The 21150-nt window shown below is 37.6% G+C and overlaps 1 protein-coding gene across 5 annotated transcripts in view; it reads right to left on the bottom strand.

Annotated features, from left to right (window-relative positions):
* The window catches only part of LOC126297631 (inositol 1,4,5-trisphosphate receptor), a 353953-nt gene that overhangs the window by 89220 nt on the left and 243583 nt on the right, over positions 1-21150 (bottom strand). For all 5 annotated transcript variants that reach the window (XM_049988649.1, XM_049988651.1, XM_049988652.1 and 2 more), the window contains 2 exons: positions 19438-19619; positions 10491-10898 (listed from right to left, as the gene is read on the bottom strand). In XM_049988649.1, the coding sequence (XP_049844606.1) occupies positions 10491-10898; positions 19438-19619 (590 nt within the window). The remainder of the gene's footprint in view (positions 1-10490; positions 10899-19437; positions 19620-21150) is intronic.

Below are 21150 nucleotides of genomic sequence, written 5' to 3' on the forward strand. Positions count from 1 at the left end.
TCGCTGCTTCCTCAGCAATTTCTGAATTTTGTTATTACGCCATGGTGGGTCTTTTATGTTTTTAATTCAATTACTTGCACATATATACAATTTACAGTCTGTTTAAACTTTGCCCATAATTACCCTATGCCCATCATACCATAACTGAATGATGTCCATTCATTTTGTAAGTGAGATGCTAACAACTGCTTATCTGCTCTTTCTAGCATGAACATTCTACTAGCCTTCTCGATTGATTTATTAACTTTATTAACCATAGTCACTATGATGACATCATAATCACTAATTCCTGTCTCTACATACCATTGAAAAGGTCAGGCCTATTTGACAATACAAGGTCTAAGATATTTCCATTGAGCGAGGGCTGTCGAACCAGCTGCTCAAGACAGTTTTCAAAAAAATGTGTTCAAAAGTACTTCAGAAGACTGCCTGTTTGTACCACTGGCAATAATTCACAGACACTCCAGTCTATATTCGGTAAATTAAGACTAATATTCTATGATCTGGGTATTTCCGCACTACTGAGTGTAGACTTTCTTTGAATGATTCTAAAACTGTCATGGCGGGATTGGATGGGCACTAAAAACAGCTGATAATTAATCTGAGTTCACCTATACCTGCAACAGGCAGCCAGGTAACTTCATAGTCAGACTCAATTTTGACCTCAATAGACCCAATATTTTTGTTGACTGCAATGAACACTCCCTCTCCTATGGTAGATAATATGTCTTTTTTTTTATATATATATATGTTCCATGCCTTGCTAAATATTTCAGAGCTTTGTACTTCAGGTTTCAACCAGTTCTCAGTTCCAAGAATAAATTGAGTGCAACATCTTCCCTAGAGTGTAGTAAATTCAGGAACTTTGTTACAAATACTTTGACAATTTACTGTTAAAATTTTGACAGTAGAAGTGTCTTTACTTGGTACACGGTCTGATTTTGTTCTCTGTGTATAGATTGGGAAGCTTTAATCAGAGGATCTCAAATTACCACATAGCCTAAAAAAAAAAAAAAAAAAAAAAAAAAAAAAAAAAAAAAAAAAAAAAGAGAGAGAGAGAAAAAAAAAAGAGAAAAAACCCATGTGCACTCCATAAGTACTCTGCTAGCCGAATAGCTGTATTTTTTGTGTAGTGCATCCCTGACCAGTCAAGCTGTGTCCTACAATGTTCCAGCCCATAATGCAGGTCAAGAAATATCCAGCCAAGACCTTCACAGAATCAAAGGAGCCTTTGGTTGTGGACCCTTCTTGGCTCCAAACCAAAAGATACCAATCAATTCTGGAAAAGATGTTGTAAATTTTGAGTTCTGCTTGCAACCCACATATGAGCCCAGCAGTCTTTCCCACTTCTGCCAGCCACTTGTGTGCCTCTATGAAATGAAGATGGCCTCGGAACCAATGTGAGCCACAGACAGCTTTCTTCCAACTGCATCCTGCACGACTGACAGCTGCAGGTAGAGTCTATTCCACAACTTGGATGAGGCCCCTGAGCAGACATATCAAGTGCAAAATGGATTTCTTTCCAGCCCTGGATGCTATTTCCCTAAGGGGCTCCTTAACACATCTAACACTGGAGCTCCCAAAAACTAGCAAACTCCTCTCCTGTGTGCCTGCATGGATCAGGCTGAAGGAGAAGCAACCTGTCCACTTGCAGGATGAATGGATGAGGCCAGACGGCCAGCCTCCACATTGACTCTCCACCTCAAGTGACACAAATGCATTAACACCCACCACTCACTCTGCAGTGAGGGCAATCCATCGTGTTAGTTACACTGTAAGATGACATGGCAGCAGACTCTGTGGGAAAAACAATCGGAGCCTGAATTGTCCTGTGCAACGTGCCATGTTCTCCACCACTGCTACATCCCAAGGCAGCAGTCATAAGACAGCTGACTGTGGCCAAATGCATCTTCAGCTGTTCCCCAATTGTGGTCAGCTACTCCTGTACCAACACACAGCAAACACACATCCTATCCACCCTATTACTAACTTGAGAATTAACTATAAAAACATGTAACTTTCTACCTTCCTGACTTGTTACCAATGGAGTGCAGCTGGCCAACCAAAAGAAATAACAACTCTGCTATAGACTGCACGACTCTAGACATTACAGTTACCAAAACACAAGGTTACACTTCTCAAATACAAACACAGCATAGAATTCAAGCATTAAACTATGAAGAAACACACAGAAAGCTGAATACATAACTCATTGCTCTGCTTGTCAGTCGCAGGTGGCAGCTGGAAACTAATTAGTTGTGGTGCAACCTGATCTACTTCTTAGCCTGAGGTCCAAGAGAGGCAAAAACATGACAGTTGGTATCCAAGTTGTCAAACACAATGAATATGAAGCCATGAAAATAACTTAATTCTTTTTATGGCAAGTACATCTAGATATGTACTCCACAAGCCACCGTACATTGTATGGCGGAGGGTACCACATACCACCACTAGTCATTTACACATATTTTATGCATATACAGTTTAATGACTATTGTTTCGATGACATCATAAGTCAAAGGAAACAGTGAGTGTTAGTAGATTCAGTATTTACTGCTACTTCTTTGGACAGGCAGATGTACAGTTTTCACTAGATTAATTGTGTGGTGTGTGACAATTAAAAGTGCTGGAAATGCCACACAGAAAACTCACAGGTAATTTTTTCCCTAGTTAGAGCTGCCACACACCACAGATTTTGCAGACAATCCATGTTTTTATGTTAGAAGATGAATGTCCTGAATGAAAAGATAAAAGGCCGTGAAAGTAGTGAGTGTTTATTATATGTGATCATGACCATAGGTATACAGCCGATCTTGCACTAACAGTCACAACGGAAGCAGTCCAATAATTGATTATCTGGGAATTTTTTAGTTTCCAGATCCAATGTTTCTGGTGCCTTCCTCGTGTTTCTGACTCTTGTTCTGTAGTTTGTATGAGGTTAATATTCAGCTGCTTGGAGAGTAATTCAAAATTTTAACAAAATCTACCATTACTTGTGACATCATTAGATGGAACTTTAAAATCAAATTGCAGTCACAACAAAAAGTTCACTTCTGAGAAGAATATACGTATCAGTTTCTCAGCGTGGAAGATGGAAGAAATGAAAATGAGGATTTTTGTAAAGAATGTGAGTAGTAACTTCAGTGCATATACTATAAAGCACAATTTATTTTCATATCCATTGAAATTAACAAGCAACATTTAATTACAAAGTTTTCTATTATAATCAGCATAGAAACAATTTTACAACATTGGAAATTCAGTGTTGAGGCTAACCTCCAAGGTAAACTGTTTGGGCCCTTTGCTGCTTGTACTTCACTGTTCTTGCATGCTTTTATGATTCCTATTCACACAACTATTTGAGTTACTATTAAATAATCGAAGAAATTGAAATCATTCAAAGACTAACCTAAACCTACTGTTGTACAAGCGATGGTCGAAAAGTTTCTGGTCCACGATAGTTACGGTAATGTCTCGCACAAACACCACCATCTACTTTTATAATGATCCTTTTAGGGTATGCAAGTCAAATTTAGCAGCTCCAGCTTCGTTAGTTTTGCTTCTAGGATGTGTTGTATACCATAGTGTAAGCAAAATGGCGAATATTGAGAGACTCAAGAACTGTGCGGTGATTGAATATCTTCATTTGATGGGAATGACACCAAAGGACATTGCGGAGGACGTGCGGAATACACTTAAGGACAGTGCTCAGTCTTGTGCAACATTGAAAAACTTCATGTCCAATTTCAAGCATGGAAGAACGACTGTGGAAGATGCGTAAAGGAGCGGAAGGCCTGTCACCATTGCCATTGATGAAATAATAACTGAATTTCATGATATGATTTCACAGGGTTGTTGAACAATGTTGCAGCACATTGAAACCACATTTTGAATCTTCCATGGGCCTGCTCATGACGTTGTGGATATTTCAGGAATGCGGAAAGTTTCATCTTGGTGGATCCTGACAGACTTGAATGCAGATCAGAAACAGGACTGTGTGCAATGTTGTGAAGAAATCATCCGCCAATTTGCAGCAGATGAAGACGGCTTTCTTGCAAGGTATGTGACAATGGACGAAACATGGATTCGCCATTTTCATCATGAGACAAAACGACAGTCACAATAATAGAAATACCCTTCATCCCCTACCCCAAAAGCATTCTGGATGCAAAAATCAGCCAGTAAGGTGGTGGCATCAGTCTTCTGGGATGCAGAAGGGGAAATTATGATGGATTACTTGCAGAAGGACATAACTTATCAATGCATCATACTATTGCACCCTCCTGCATTGTAAAAAAAGCATGAAAAATTGGTATGCGGAGTTCTTTTGCATCAGGACAACACACCAGTGCACAAAGCCCTTGCAACACTGGAAACTGTGTGTGATTGTGGCTTTTAATTGTTATATCATCTGCTATATTCTCCAGATTTGGTTCCATCAAACTTTTTTCTTTTCCCAAACCTGAAAAAAGACCTCAAAGGAATACGATTTGACAATGATGACACAGTGATTGATGCTGTGAATGCTTAGTTAGACTTGAAATCAAATACCTTTTATATGAATGGTTTGCCAAAGTTATCCGAGCATGCCCACAAGTGTGTTAGTGTGCATGGGTAATATATTGAAAAATAAATTGGTATTATGAAATTTCTGTCATTCTTTATTTGTTAGGCTAGAAACGGTATGACCCACCCTGATACTGATAGTGTACATAACTTAAATGCAACATAATAACTGTCAATGTGGCCTAAAAACATTAATTAGCATGTCTAAGGTTAAGTCTCAATTACTTCATTACAGTTGTTACATTTCAATCACCGATGGTTGGGAAATGAGTTCTGAATGACCATTTTACAAGCAAGAAACATATAAGAGCTGCGCATTCAGCTTCAACTTCAAAACAGTTGACCAGTTTCTTTAGTGGTAATCAAAGAGAATCAAATAAGGTTCTTACAGCAGAACACACACTTGCATTTCATGCTGTGAAACACCACTATTCCTAGAATTCTTCTTCATGCACAACAAAAATCATTTATATGATTTTTAATGATTCAAAGGTAGCTGTTCAGTTTTTGAGTAAAAAAAGTAACTCTGAAGCAATTGTTAATTATATTATATCACCTTTCATAAAATATAATGTATGACATAGGCCATCACCCCCCCCCCCCCCCCCCCCCCATGAACCATCGACCTTGCCGTTGGTGGGGAGGCTTGCGTGCCTCAGCGATACAGATGGCCGTACCGTAGGTGCAACCACAACGGAGGGGTATCTGTTGAGAGGCCAGACAAACGTGTGGTTCCTGAAGAGGGGCAGCAGCCTTTTCAGTAGTTGCAGGGGCAACAGTCTGGATGATTGACTGATCTGGCCTTGCAACATTAACCAAAACGGCCTTGCTGTGCTGGTACTGCGAACGGCTGAAAGCAAGGGGAAACTACAGCCGTAATTTTTCCCGAGGACATGCAGCTTTACTGTATGATTAAATGATGATGGCATCCTCTTGGGTAAAATATTCCGGAGGTAAAATAGTCCCCCATTCGGATCTCCGGGCGGGGACTACTCAGGAGGATGTCGTTATCAGGAGAAAGAAAACTGGCGTCCTACGGATCGGAGCGTGGAATGTCAGATCCCTTAATCGGGCAGGTAGGTTAGAAAATTTAAAAAGGGAAATGCATAGGTTAAAGTTAGATATAGTGGGAATTAGTGAAGTTTGGTGGCAGGAGGAACAAGACTTCTGGTCAGGTGAACACAGGGTTATAAACACAAAATCAAATAGGGGTAATGCAGGAGTAGGTTTAATAATGAATAGGAAAATAGGAATGCGGGTAAGCTACTACAAACAGCATAGTGAACGCATTATTGTGGCCAAGATAGATACGAAGCCCACACCTACTACAGTAGTACAAGTTTATATGCCAACTAGCTCTGCAGATGATGAAGAAATTGAAGAAATGTACGATGAAATAAAAGAAATTATTCAGATAGTGAAGGGAGACGAAAATTTAATAGTAATGGGTGACTGGAATTCGAGTGTGGGAAAAGGGAGAGAAGGAAACATAGTAGGTGAATATGGATTGGGGCTAAGAAATGAAAGAGGAAGCCGCCTAGTAGAATTTTGCACAGAGCACAACTTAATCATAGCTAACACTTGGTTTAAGAATCATGAAAGAAGGTTGTATACGTGGAAGAACCCTGGAGATACTAAAAGGTATCAGATAGATTATATAATGGTAAGACAGAGATTTAGGAACCAGGTTTTAAGTTGTAAGAAATTTCCAGGGGCAGATGTGGACTCTGACCACAATCTATTGGTTATGACCTGTAGATTAAAACTGAAGAAACTGCAAAAATGTGGGAAATTAAGGAGATGGGACCTGGATAAACTGAAAGAACCAGAGGTTGTACAGAGTTTCACAGAGAGCATAAGGGAACAATTGACAGGAATAGGGGAAAGAAATACAGTAGAAGAAGAATGGGTAGCTCTGAGGGATGTAGTAGTGAAGGCAGCAGAGGATAAAGTAGGTACAAAGACGAGGGCTGCTAGAAATCCTTGGGTAACAGAAGAAATATTGAATTTAATTGATGAAAGGAGAAAATATAAAAACGCAGTAAATGAAGCAGGCAAAAAGGAATACAAACGTCTCAAAAACGAGATCGACAGAAAGTGCAAAACGGCTAAGCAGGGATGGCTAGAGGACAAATGTAAGGATGTAGAAGCTTATCTCACTAGGGGTAAGATAGATACTGCCTACAGGAAAATTAGAGAGACCTTTGGAGAGAAGAGAACCACGTGTATGAATATCAAGAGCTCAGATGGCAGCCCAGTTCTAAGCAAAGAAGGGAAGGCAGAAAGGTGGAAGGAGTATATAGAAGGTTTATACAAGGGCGAGGTACTTGAGGACAATATTATGGAAAGGGAAGAGGATGTAGATGAAGACGAAATGATACGATACTGCGCGAAGAGTTTGACAGAGCACTGAAAGACCTGAGTCGAAACAAGGCCCCCGGAGTAGACAACATTCCATTAGAACTACTGACGGCCTTGGGACAACCAGTCCTGTCAAAACTCTACCAGCTGGTGAGCAAGATGTATGAGACAGGCGAAATACCCTCAGACTTCAAGAAGAATATAATAATTCCAATCCCAAAGAAAGCAGGTGCTGACAGATGTGAAAATTACGGAACTATCAGTTTAATAAGCCACGGCTGCAAAATACTATTGCGAATTCTTTACAGACGAATGGAAAAACTGGTAGATGCAGACCTCGGGGAGGATCAGTTTGGATTCCGTCGAAATGTTGGAACACGTGAGGCAATACTGACCTTACGACTTATCTTAGAAGAAAGATTAAGAAAAGGCAAACCTACGTTTCTAGCATTTGTAGACTTAGAGAAAGCTTTTGACAATGTTGACTGGAATACTCTTTTTCAAATTCTAAAGGTGGCAGGGGTAAAATACAGGGAGCGAAAGGCTATTTATAATTTGTACAGAAACCAGATGGTAGTCATAAGAGTCGAGGGGCATGAAAGGGAAGCAGTGGTTGGGAAAGGAGTGAGACAGGGTTGTAGCCTCTCCCCGATGTTGTTCAATCTGTATATTGAGCAAGCAGTAAAGGAAACAAAAGAAAAATTTGGAGTAGGTATTAAAGTTCATGGAGACGAAGTAAAAACTTTGAGGTTCGCCGATGACATTGTAATTCTGTCAGAGACGGCAAAGGACTTGGAAGAGCAGTTGAACGGAATGGACAGTGTCTTGAAAGGAGGATATAAGATGAACATTAACAAAAGCAAAACGAGGATAATGGAATGTAGTCAAATTAAATCGGGTGATGCTGAGGGAATTAGATTAGGAAATGAGACACTTAAAGTAGTAAAGGAGTTTTGCTATTTAGGAAGTAAAATAACTGATGATGGTCGAAGTAGAGAGGATATAAAATGTAGACTGGCAATGGCAAGGAAAGCGTTTCTGAAGAAGAGAAATTTGTTAACATCGAATATAGATTTATGTATCAGGAAGTCGTTTCTGAAAGTATTTGTTTGGAGTGTAGCCATGTATGGAAGTGAAACATGGACGATAACTATTTTGGACAAGAAGAGAATAGAAGCTTTCGAAATGTGGTGCTACAGAAGAATACTGAAGATAAGGTGGATATATCACGTAACTAATAAGGAGGTATTGAATAGGATTGGGGAGAAGAGAAGTTTGTGGCACAACTTGACTAGAAGAAGGGATCGGTTGGTAGGACATGTTTTGAGGCATCAAGGGATCACAAATTTAGCATTGGAAGGCAGCGTGGAGGGTAAAAATCGTAGAGGGAGACCGAGAGATGAGTACACTAAGCAGATTCAGAAGGATGTAGGTTGCAGTAGGTACTGGGAGATGAAGCAGTTTGCACAGGATAGAGTAGCATGGAGAGCTGCATCAAACCAGTCTCAGGACTGAAGACAACAACAACAACAACAACAACAACATAGGCCATCAAAAGTGAATTATGTTGGGATCAGTACAGGTGGCAATAATAACAACCATGTAATAATGTTTCCTGTTCTGGCCCAATATTTTGGTATCACAGGATTTGTTCAGGGTAATTTACTATATTTAAATGAGTGCGACAACAAAACCTCCAGTACACTGTGTACATAAAGTGATTTCTGAATTCAGCCTTAGTGACAAAGGATGAGTTTTTGGTGTCGATAATACTAAATTTGGAAGTGTTGGAAGAAAAGAGGAAACAATATAGTCAGAAAACATGAACACAAACTAAACTGGTCTACAGTACAGGTAAACTGCCCAATTCACTTGTTACATAATGCAATCCAAGATGGGACAGATATACTTTCACAAGAGATTCAAAGTATTATTACCAAAGTGTATAACTACCTTTTAATTTATAATGTTCACGTAGGTGCACTAAAAGATTTTTGTGATTTACTGCACATGGAGGAGGAGGAGGAGATTAGTGTTTAACATTCCATCGACAACGAGGTCATTAGATATGGAGCACAAGCTCAGATTGGAGAAGGGTATGGAAAGAAATCATCCGTGTCCTTTCAAAGGAACCATCCCGGCATTTGGCTGAAGTGATTTAGAGAAATTACGCAAAACCTAAATCAGGATAGCAAGAAGCTGGTTTGAACCATCATCCTCCTGGATACGAGTCCAGTGTGCTAACCACTGTGCCACCTCACTCAGTTTACTGCATATAACACACAAAGATTTACTCAGGCATGTAAAAACTAGGTGGGTGAGTTTACATCCTACAAGTGAAAGGTTCATGTACATGTTTGAGGCTCTAAAACCATACTTTCTATTTCTTGTTATGTGTCCAAGTCTCCTCAGATCTATTTTCCTTAATCTTCTGGAAAAATTTACTTACACGTCCTGCATACTTATATGAGTCCATTTCAAAAGACAATTACAAGCATTAAGAAATATGATATATCTGTGAGTGAGTTTAGGTTGCAGCTTAAGGGCATTGTGCATGTTTTAGAGGCGAGAAAACATTTAACTTCATGGCTTCTAAAGTAAAAGAATTTATGTGAGATCTGACACAGTATCAACTGTTAGAATTTGACGAGGAAGTCAAGGCAATTTATCAGACACTTATAGATTGCCTCATGAAATAGAGCCAGCCTTTATGTCAACTTAAAACATTTTGAATGGATACTGTTGAAGACTGTATCTGATTGGAAAAGTACAGAATGTTCAATGAACTGGACGCAAGAAACTTGTAAAATGCATGAGAGATTGCTGTTTGATCTGGTAGTAAATCTTGAATGTTTTCTGGGAGACACCAAGAATCAGAACTTGGAGATTATACCTCATAAAAAGTGGGTAAAATCTTTTGAAGATTTTTTTTCTGACGAGCAATTTTCAGAACTACTTGGGATTGTGCTACACTATTTTTCCATTCCAGGGCATAATGCTAATGGGGTGAAAGTATTTTCTATAGTGAGCACACAATGGACAGAAGAAAGGAACAGGATGGCTTTAACTTCAGTCAATGCGATGCTCCAAATTCAGTATAACATAAAAAATATAAGTTGCATTCATTTTTGCAGACTCATTCAGAATCTGAGCACGTTCATGTTTTCTGTTCAATGCTCAGAGAAATATAACTTGTACAAAGCTCGGTGTAAAATATATCTCAACTGCAGCAACACAATTATGTCTTTTTAGTAATCTGGGTTTAATGTTTCAATTAAAAAGTTAGTTAATGTGAACTTAATTTAATTTTCTTCATTAATGACAACTCCTTTGCTGACAGCATTAATGCCTGGACTAATTTCCTTCAGTAATTACAACTCCTTTGCTGATGGTGACAATGCTTGGACTATTTCCTTGGTTTTGATTCTTGGATTATGGAAACCCTACCTTTAGTGGTTATTTGAAATGCTATTGGCGATGTTCTCAACCACCCAAAAACAAATAAATGTTACAACTTAATACAATGGCATTGCTGTGGAAAAAAATAAAAGGAATCAACTCACCAGCTGCTTTGGATTCATGTTGTACAGGATCCGATCAGCATTTTCACTATCTCCTCTACTTTCCATGATTGCTAAGAGTAATTTTGAGGCATTATTTTTCAGCTCCAAGACAAGATCCATTCTTGTTTTTCCAAGAGGATTTATATCATTTAGTATGAGTGCCGTAATGATATCAAGACCATTTGATTCATGAGTTGCAATACAATTCTGGTTGTCATGGCATGGACCTTGGCAATATTCTGTCAAAGTCTCTAAGGTCTGGTTGATGAGATGAACATTATTCTCATTTATGTATAGTCCAAGCAAACCCAGTCCTCCAGTTGTAGAGCCGCAGATGCAATCCAGAAACATCAGTGTTTCTGACACCAAGTTATAATATGTCTTGTTATTTTGAGTTCGCAGAAGATTCTGTTGGGAAAAAAAATAAACTGTAGTTACCAACACTAAAATGAAGAACAATGTATATTTATGTGCCTGTTAATGACTCAACACCTCTACTATTTTCATACTAAATATGACTTAATAACATTTTTCATAGTACAGTGTGAAACATTCCATGAAAATGATACAAAGTACATAGTTTGACTATACAAGAACAACAAATAACACAAATAATCTTACAGATAATATATTTTCAAATTTAGCAGCTACACAAATAGAAATACAGTGAAACCCCACTTTTACACTTTTCAAGGCACTTCAAAAAAAATTGTGTAAAATGCAGAAAAATGTAAAATGTGGGGAATAACATTTTAAGCTGTAAATTTATGTATAGTATAACCCCTCGCATTTTATGTATGTGCACATAATAGGCATCAAAATACTCATGTCGGGGACTAGTTTATTATCTAATAATGGTTTATTATCTAACAAAAACCACTGATATAATGGGAACTGATAACTGGGAAGCAGAAACATTTGACTCAATTTCATATGTCACTATCGATGTTTTTGGAATGCCTGCAGCTGTCATTTATTATTTAAATAATGCAACACTGCATCAGTTACATATTTTTTCATGCTCAGCAAAGTGCATTTTGAGAATTTTTTCTCGATATCGAGTGCACATATATTTATGTAAGCATTTTGTGTGGTGTTTACATGTGTGTTTTTCTGCATCTCTTGAACTATAGTTGTCTTTTTGAGATTAACCGGTACTGTGCTTCCTCAGTAATGTAGAAAACCACACACATGCAAACTATCACTAACATTGTTTTTTGTGTAACATTACAAAAGATATGTACGTAAATATTGCACTTAACAATGAGAATAAATCCTTGAAACATGTTTTGCTCAGCATGAGAATATACGTAATTTGTACTGCACTTAAACCAAAAACATCTGAGCAATCTGAATGAAGGGGTCAAAACTAATGCTACAAGTGGCTGAAAGACAAAACACACTAAATATGGTTCGACAGAGGTGTGACGACGATTACAACTATCACAAAACTGTGCATGCGCTGTAGAGACAGTTTGTAAATTGTTGTGATTCGTCATGACACCTTTATTCATACAAACCTAGTTATTGAGTTATATTGAACAATTTGTGATTTAAGGTTATTAGAGCAAAGAGCTCTTGCCCTCAAAATTCCCTCATTGTCACTGACAGAAACAAAAGCACAGGGTGTATGAAATAGATTTTTCTACAAAAAATTGTGTAAACATTGCAAATATCTTTAGCAATGAATGCACACAAATACTGATGATGCATACAATTTCCTGCTCTCCAAATTTCATGGGATTTTTAGACATGTTTTCCGAAGAAGCTATCAAAAACTGGATCCTGTGGTAACATGTATACAAGTTCCCAGATCACATCTGGCATTAAAAATTCTTGTAGAAGTCAAAAAGACTAATTTTTAAAATGAAAACATCCACAAATCCACAGCTGATAGACTATGTTAAGAATTACATGAGCATCTATTAAAAATTATTTCTATGGCAAAATTTCCAACTAATGACAGCTTAAGTGGACAACTGGAAAACAAGTCAAATACTGTTTTGGCAATTTTGAAGCCCAAAACAGGGAAAAGTTGTGAATAACAGGATATCATTCTCAAACATGCATCACAGATTAATATTTAAAAGAAATCCATATTACACAAATAATTACTTCATTAATAGCTTCATCAAGTTTGAAATTTATGGGGAAGAAAAAACCAAAAGGCCGAAATGTTCAAAAGGCAGATTCAACAGTGTTAAAACTTGTAAAGAGCTTTAAACTTAAAATGTCAGCAAGAGTAGGTGAAGGTCTGGTATCTTTCATAGTTGTCACTGCTCCACAAAAAATTGTCAAGTTATCATTTAGTGAAGGAGCATTTCTTAAAAGGTTGAAAATATCGGAAGTGGAGCCATTATTTAAAAATGAAGACTTCTGTAAGGTAGGAAACAATCAGCCAATATCATTCCTTCTGGCACTCTCCAAAATATTGGAAAAATTGATGAAATCCAGAATGAAATTTTCACTCTGCAGCAGAGTGTGCACTGACATGAAACTTCGTGGCAGATTAAAACTGTGTGCCAGACCAAGACTCGAACTCGGGACCTTTGCCTTTCACGGGCAAGTGCTCTACCAACTGAGTTTCAATTGATGAAATACCAAATCAAAAAATATCTAAAAGACCGTAAGGTACTATCCAGTAGTCAGCAATGCTTTCAGGCAGGTAAAATCACAGAAATGGCAGTAATGTGCTATACTGAACAAATAATGAGACATCTAGAAAAAAACAATAGCATATCAGGAGTTAATTTAGTTCTCTCCAAAGCATATGATATTGTCAAGCATGGCATCCTTTAAAAAAAAAATTGAAGTCACTAGGTATTCAAGGGCCTGACAAAACAGGGTTTGAATCACCCCTACGAAACTGAACACAGATTGTAGAAGTGATGCCACCTAACTCAAATCACAAAATCACTTTAGCTCGAGGTAGGAAAAAAAGTAGAAATAGGACTACCACAGGGCAGAATTCTTGGTCCACACTACTTCTTACCTGTATAAATGATGTACACACCCTAGATATTACAGCCATAGTCATATGCTGTCCTCAGATGATGATAATCGTGCCAAAGCAATTGCTGCACAAAACTACCAATAAACACCTTATGTATGTCCACTCTTTCTGCCAAAGCAACTGCTGCATAAAACTACCAATAAAGACCTGATGTACCTCCGCTCTTTGTTTAATGCAAACAAGTTGACGTTAAATGTAAATACAACAAATTACATGCAGTTTGCGACAATAAGTCAAAAGAGAAATCTACATCTAGCCATAGACACGAGAAAATCTAGGCCAATGCTGGAGATTCACATCCCCCCCCCCCCTTACAATTATGACAGATGTTTTTATCTCAGCAGCTGCCAGGATGGCAAACTTCGGCTATTTTCATTCTCTTACAATAGATGTAATAATATTTTGAGACTTCACCACTTCCACTTAAAACAATTTCTTTTATTTATTTGTTACAGAAGAGGACTATCCGAATAATAATAAACAGTCCTCCACAAGCACACTGAAAACCCATTCAGAAAACTTAAATACTAACATTCATTATATGCGGATGAGTTTATATATAAGGGCCTACCTTGAATACTGACAAATGCTGACTTTCATAGTTACAGCACTCCATACATAACAAAAACAAAAAGAACTAACACAAAAGGCATGTGAGTCACAGTGGTTTTAAACTTTTACAACAGACTATACAGTCTATATCAGAAAGTTGCAAGAAAAAAATAAATTTAAAGCGAGATTTAAGAAATGCCTACTTGAACAATGTCATTTTTGAAATAATGTCTCTAATGATCGAAAAGTGTAAGTACAGTCTTTTGGCAGTAAACATTTCCTTTATATTTAAATAGCTAACAAACAGCTGTTGTGTGATGTAAAACCTTTATTAAATCATTGTTATGTATAAGAGGATTTGCTGGCTGAGGTGGTCTATGAAGAAGTGAGTATGATTTCTAATAACAGCAGTCATATACATATATAAACTGTATTAAATGTATTGTATCATTTTGTGTATTATTTTGCGTAAACATGATGTAAATAATAACTGTTTCCAACATACCACAGTGGTATAGAGGAAGTCAAGATGAACAATTTTATATGGGACACTTGTTGTCTATCAAGTCAGCAAAGTACCTCAAAATTGGGCTACAAAAACCACCTAAGTTACTACAGCACATGCATGTCGCATGAGATTTTAAATTTTCTCACTCTCTACATGCAAATTATTAGCACAAGAGAAAAATTTAAAAGAACCTTTTTGTATGAAAATTTAATGTAGTTTAATTTTTTACTCAAATACATTTTCACTAAAGGCTACAGTTTTCAAGTTATTCAGGTACTGTACAAAAGTGATCTTCAAACACACCCCCAACCCCATACTCATCCCCCATCAGACATGATTTCATTTATGTTGTGTCACTTCCTCCTACCACTGTACAAAAATTTGAGACTATACAAATTATTTCCTATATTCAAACTTTTCTGGTCTTCACTGAGTATGTCAGTATGTCATCAGCTTTGTTGGATATTTCGTTAAATAACAGGCCCATAAGAATAGTAAAAGAAGAATGATTTTTGCAAAAAATAATCAAGTTGACAATTTCAACCACACTTAAGCATTACAAGCACAGCAATTTCATATTCAGAAAGCCAGACAAACAAAACGATTTAATTGCTAATTTTATGCTGATAAGATTAACAAAACTGTTAGATAAATTTTAAATAAACATCAGTTTTACAATCTGTAAGTGCACAACTAAGTCTATGGTGCAATGAAGACAAAAAAAGGTCAAATATTAGAAATAATTCACATAGTCACAAATTTTTGTACAGTGACAGGAGAGAGTGCTGTGAACATACTAGAAATCCTGACTGGTGGGGAATGAGAGTGGGGATAGGGACGCGTTTGAAGGCAGAGTGTGAGAGAACATGAAAATCTTGTGTTATGTGCATGTGCTGTACATAAGGTGTTTTTGTATGCAGATTTGAGGTACTTTCATAATTGATACATCAAAGGTGTCCTGCATAAAACTGTTCAGCTTGAATTAATGTACACCAATGTGGGACATTGCAAACAATTATTATTTACCGTCTGCATATCTGTATGTTCCATTTATCTGTGATTATTATTATTATTATTATTATTATTAGTGAATGTCCCCATTGTAGAACGATAAGAAGGAGATTTTCAATATTCCTTAGGGTTCTTCTTATTTTCCCAATATTTCTTCATTCTTTCCCCTGAAGGTCTTCATTCTTTCTTTAGTCCACTTTGGTTGGGATGGTTTTGATTCCATCTCTGGAATAATCTTCCACTTAATTTTGCTTCTGAATGTATCCCTGTCTGATGTGTTTGTTACGCCAATCTTTGCTTTTGTCAAATCTTTCTCAACTGCAGTTACCCATGGTATTGATGCTTTGAGGGATGTCATTTATTCCAATAGATGTTTAGTTAGTTTGTTTCCAGGTAATCTGTCCAGGTGTCCACAGAACTTCACTCATCTCTTTCTGATGTCAATGTTTGATACTTTTTCTGTTATCTCGATGGTCTGCAGTCTGCATCCATCTTGTGTGTATCATAGTCCCATAATGTTTCTAATAATATTTCTCTCTCCTTTCTTAATTTCTTGTAAATCTAGTTTTCAATTCAATGAGAGTGTTTCACTTGGATATGTGGCTGTCGGTTTGATTACTGTGTTGTAGTGTTTGATTTTAGTGCCTTTTGACAGGCATTTTTTGTTATACAAATTTGAAACAAGTCCAGATGCTTTCTTGATTTTCTGCAATCTGTTTTTTTTTTTGTGTTATTTTTTCTCAAGTCCTGTTGGTTCAATAATTTCATAGAGGTACTTAGAGTGTTTTACTCTACTGATTATTTATTTATATGTATATTTGGACAACATCCATACAATATTTATTGTCTACGGAAGGATACAGAAATAAATATACGCTATTCTTAGGTGCAGATCCCTCACAATTCACTAATATGAACCCAACACAGACACCTACTGAGGGAGAAGTTAACCATTGTGAATGGAGGCTGCCTTTTTGAGTGCGGTATTTTCAAAAATAATCTGCAGACTGTTGATTGACAATCTGCTCAGCTATGCCATAAGATATTGCTTCAGTACAGCTTCAGATAACTGTGTGCCTCTAGTGATTTAGGGAAACAATGAAAAATCTTAATCTACATTGCCACACAGGGAACTGAAGCCGAGACCTCCAATGGGTTAATCATGAGAGCACCTAGCTTACTTTATCCAGCTAGCACTTGCTCAGGAGCAACAAAACAGTAAAATAATTCCTGTCTTCAACTACGTATAATACACCTGTAATCCAGTACTCCAACTTAGCATTTTTTAAAGTGTAATTGAGGAAATACAATAGCAGTTAAGAAGACTATTCAATCCTGCAAGAAGGAAAGGGCAATGGGCTAAATATCGGAAGGCCTTTGTCAAACACAACCTTGTGATTAAGCAAGAGCAACTATCATCCTGGAAATGTAAAGTACAGCTACTTGTGCTAGACTTCACAAAATTTTCACCATAATACCAACTAATCCAGGATGTGTTCTAAGGAAGGAGGATGGTGAGTACACAGAGACAGCAAGCAAGACGCTGGAAGTGCTTCTCAAGACTCACTTCCCTCAGTGTTCTATGGCAGACAACATAGCCCAAGATTCAGTCCCTGAGAGGCAGCGATTTACAGGCAATCAAGGGGAGTACAGTAAATCTCTCAGAGCATGTACTGATTTCAAACAAAAATCCAGTGGGCCGTGGGAACATTTCAGCCATTCACGTCACCAGGTAAAATAAATGCATAAATAAATAAATACACCACTGTAATAGGACCTACAATAACTTTGGGACTTAAGTATGGTGAAACAAAGTAAAACAGGTAGCTGCCAAGGAGCTTGTAAGGTGCATAGGCATAACAAATGGAATTGGCAGCACATCAATTACTAGGATGGAGATCACACTGAACATGCCCACATTAAACCTGTGGGTTAAAATGGAAGCAGCAGCAGGGGTGTATATGAAAAAACTGGATATTTTTAGGATATTCTGAATCCCACACCAATATGGGGAATGTGGTAGATATAGGAATGGTTGGGGAAATGCTGGCCAACTAAACAGTAACTTCCAGCTGCTTCGACAAATGTTTCAGTGTAAAAATTGGAAGTACAGAGCAGTGCAGAAAGAACCACAACACTATGCAAGAGACAGGCTGGTTTACTGATAGGTCGAAAACATCCAAAGGCACTGAGGTGGTGTATATGGGACATAGCCTAGACTAGAAAATGCAATCTCTCTACGGAAATTAGTCACGGTATTTCAGGCAGAAATATCCATTGTCAGGGTTTGTACAGAGAAGAATTGTGTATGTGCTACAAAGATTGTAGCATCTACATTTATTCAAACAACCAAGGAGATCTGAAATCTCTATCAGCTCCAGCAAGAGACCAAAGGCCATTGCAGAATGCCACAAGCCCTTTTGAGGCTAGGGGAAAGCAACAGGGCAAACCTGCTGTGTGTCCCTTCAGTGGCAATGAACAAACTGATAGGCTGCACAGGATAGGTGTGACGACTCCACTTACTGGACTGGAACCTGTCCCAACCATCACTAAGGTGCTGGTTAAATCAAAACTATGAAACTTGATCAGAAGGGAGCAACTCGAATATTGGACTGTGATCCAAAAGCAAACATATGGCACGCTGATGATGCCAAAGCCACATTTTAAGAGAAGTTCTGCAATCCTGGGCTTGACCAGAAGACAGAAAAAACCATGATAGGACTAATGAATGGCCATGGGAACTTTAAGAAATACCTACATATGATGGGTATAGCCAAAGAAGCCTACGTGTCCAGAGTGTTCAAACCGCACCACACACAATCTACCAATGTGAAACATTGGAGATCAAAAGAGACAGAATATTTAAGTCATTAAGTCCTGAAGTAACTGTGTCTAATAAAGAAACAGTAAAGGGTTTCCTTATACTCTCTAAGGATACAGGTTGGTTTTATTAGAATCACAGGGAGTGTGTGGGCAATAGAGGGCTACAACAACACCTGTTTTTATCTCCACGTTTAAATCTAATTAAATCAACTGCTGCAACATCCATATTCAACAGCTGTCACTGCAAGATCCATCCTCTCAACTTCTAGCTAGTTCTTTTGCATAACATGGATGTATTTAACTACACAGGTTAAACATCCAGTTTGTGTTATCAAAATATAATTTTACACAATGGAATATCCGTATAAACTAAATATATTTTTATAGCATTTATTATTTAGTTAAAATTTCTTTTAAATCATGTAAAAGGTTTCAATCATATACAATCAAGAAAATACTTTTTAATACTTGCAGCCTACTCAATGCAGTTAAGTGACACAGATAAGACATACAAAGACCAAATCTTGAACAACTGATGGTCTGACATAATGCCAATATTATTTTGCTTTCCACATGAATACAAAACAATACATGTGGTTCCCCATTTCCAATTTAGATATGGTACACACGAAATGTAACAACATGTAAACTTCCAATATACTAAACATTGTTGCTTTCGGCAATGGTTACGCATAGAACACAGCTTACACACAACAGATACAAACACTGCTTCAGAAGTGGTAGCCTCACGAGTAAAATCAGTGTAAGCGTGGTAACCTAATGTAATACAGATCATCCTAATTGCCAGTTGACCGCTACCAGCACAAATGGGTAAAATAAGAAGAGTATGGTTATCGACTTACTTCTAATGTATATTTGTGTAATATCTGCAAGCATATTTCTACTGTCTGCTAATAGAATTTTAATTTATGTTTTCTATGCCACTACTTTTCTGCTGCGAGAGAGAGAGAGAGAGAGAGATAGGTGGGGAGGGAGGGATAGAGGGGGGATTATGTTTCAGTGCATGTTTACAAACTCACTTGTAAATTTCTATTGTGATTCTCACACAATAGCTGTAGAAACCTTAGAATTGGCTGCATGACTAAAACTTTAGCAGACAGTTTATTTTTGTCTTCACGATCACGATGTCGCTCTAATTTCTCAGCCAGCATGTCTTCCAAAGCAGATCCTGGTCCCAAAACTAATGAACCAACTTCCTCACCTGTAATGAACAAAATATTCAGATTAATTATTTATTTTATGAAAATTGTCTTGGTGAGGCACACTATAAGTTTCTGACCTGAAGAAATTCCACCAGTCTTTTAACTATATCTCTCTTTCACTCTATAATAAATAATTCTATCATAAAACATTATCCATGCAGTAAATGAGCAACAGTTTGGAAGTAATCAAATACCTTTTAAATTCAAGGTCTGTATAGAGTTAACATATCCCAGAATTACATAAGTCACCTGGGAAAAACTAGAAAGCTCAACAAGCTCCAAACATCCCAATTAATTCAATCAGACAGAGAAAGATGTAGAGAGTGTCACAGGTCATAGATGAACAAAAGGTGAGGTGAAAAAAATGTGGAGGTGTGAGGAGTGGGGGAAACAAAGACATGGGAGTGAGGTAGAATGGAAGTGAGGATAATAGGGGAGGATGACAATGAGAGAAAGTGGTGACAAGCTGAAGTTATTACATGTGGAAAGGAATCATCAACTGTCTGACTCTTCCACCTACAAGTCTGCTGTATGGATTCCATTCTGTACACCCAGCATGAACTTCTATCACTATCCAAGAATGTCTGCCCCCAAATGCATCTGCATTCTTAGCTTCCTGTGGCATATTCACCTTCTACATGCTCCCTAAAATCCACAAACTTAACAAACCTGGATGCCCTATTGTAGCTGGTGCTCCCACAAAAACGAGGAGTTGACTGACACTTCCAACACATTGTCCACAATCTAACTTCTTATATTAAGGACAACACCCAATTCTTTCATCATCTCTACATTATCCTCCTCCCATTACGACTTAGGTTTTTGCTTTCACTACTGATGTGGCCTCCTTATACAGTAACACCCAATACACACAACCGATTTATTATCATGAATCGTGTCACCAACAACTGCTGCATCACAGCAATCTCGCCGATCGCCATGAAGCAGCAATTGTCGGTGAATACGGCAGTGTACATGCGTTCACAACTCCAGCAATGGTTGTCAGCCTGCCATAGATGCAGCTGGTTTGGACATGGAATTGATCACTGAAGAAGTGAAAAAATACCCTACAATAGGGGACACATCTCACAGTTTAAAATAAATTCTGTTGCCTCAGCCAGTTCAATGTAATCAGTGCTTTATTGTATTGCAACCACAAAATACATAACTGCACACAATTCATTAGTGATACGAACTGAATATCCTTTCATATTCAGGAATAAATTGATTTGATATCCACTATGATTGTTACTGACCAGATTTAGATTTATTTGTCTCGCCATGGTACTTTACCACCATTGTCTATAAAGCTATCAGTGAAAACATTTCTTCTACTGTTAAGTGAACTTCCTCCTTTGGCTGATGGGTTTTGATTGTCCAGATCACATAGCATGGTTTTCAAATCCATTGGCATTTTGGGTCATCTTTCTCCTGGGAATTTCACTGTGCATTCTTTGTGCAAGACTTCCCATGCAATTTACAAACTTTCCTTACAACTTTACACAGTGTTATATGGCCATTTCTCTACTG

This window comes from Schistocerca gregaria, chromosome X (assembly GCF_023897955.1).
Source record: "Schistocerca gregaria isolate iqSchGreg1 chromosome X, iqSchGreg1.2, whole genome shotgun sequence".
In the NCBI taxonomy this organism is placed as follows: Eukaryota; Metazoa; Arthropoda; class Insecta; order Orthoptera; family Acrididae; genus Schistocerca; species Schistocerca gregaria.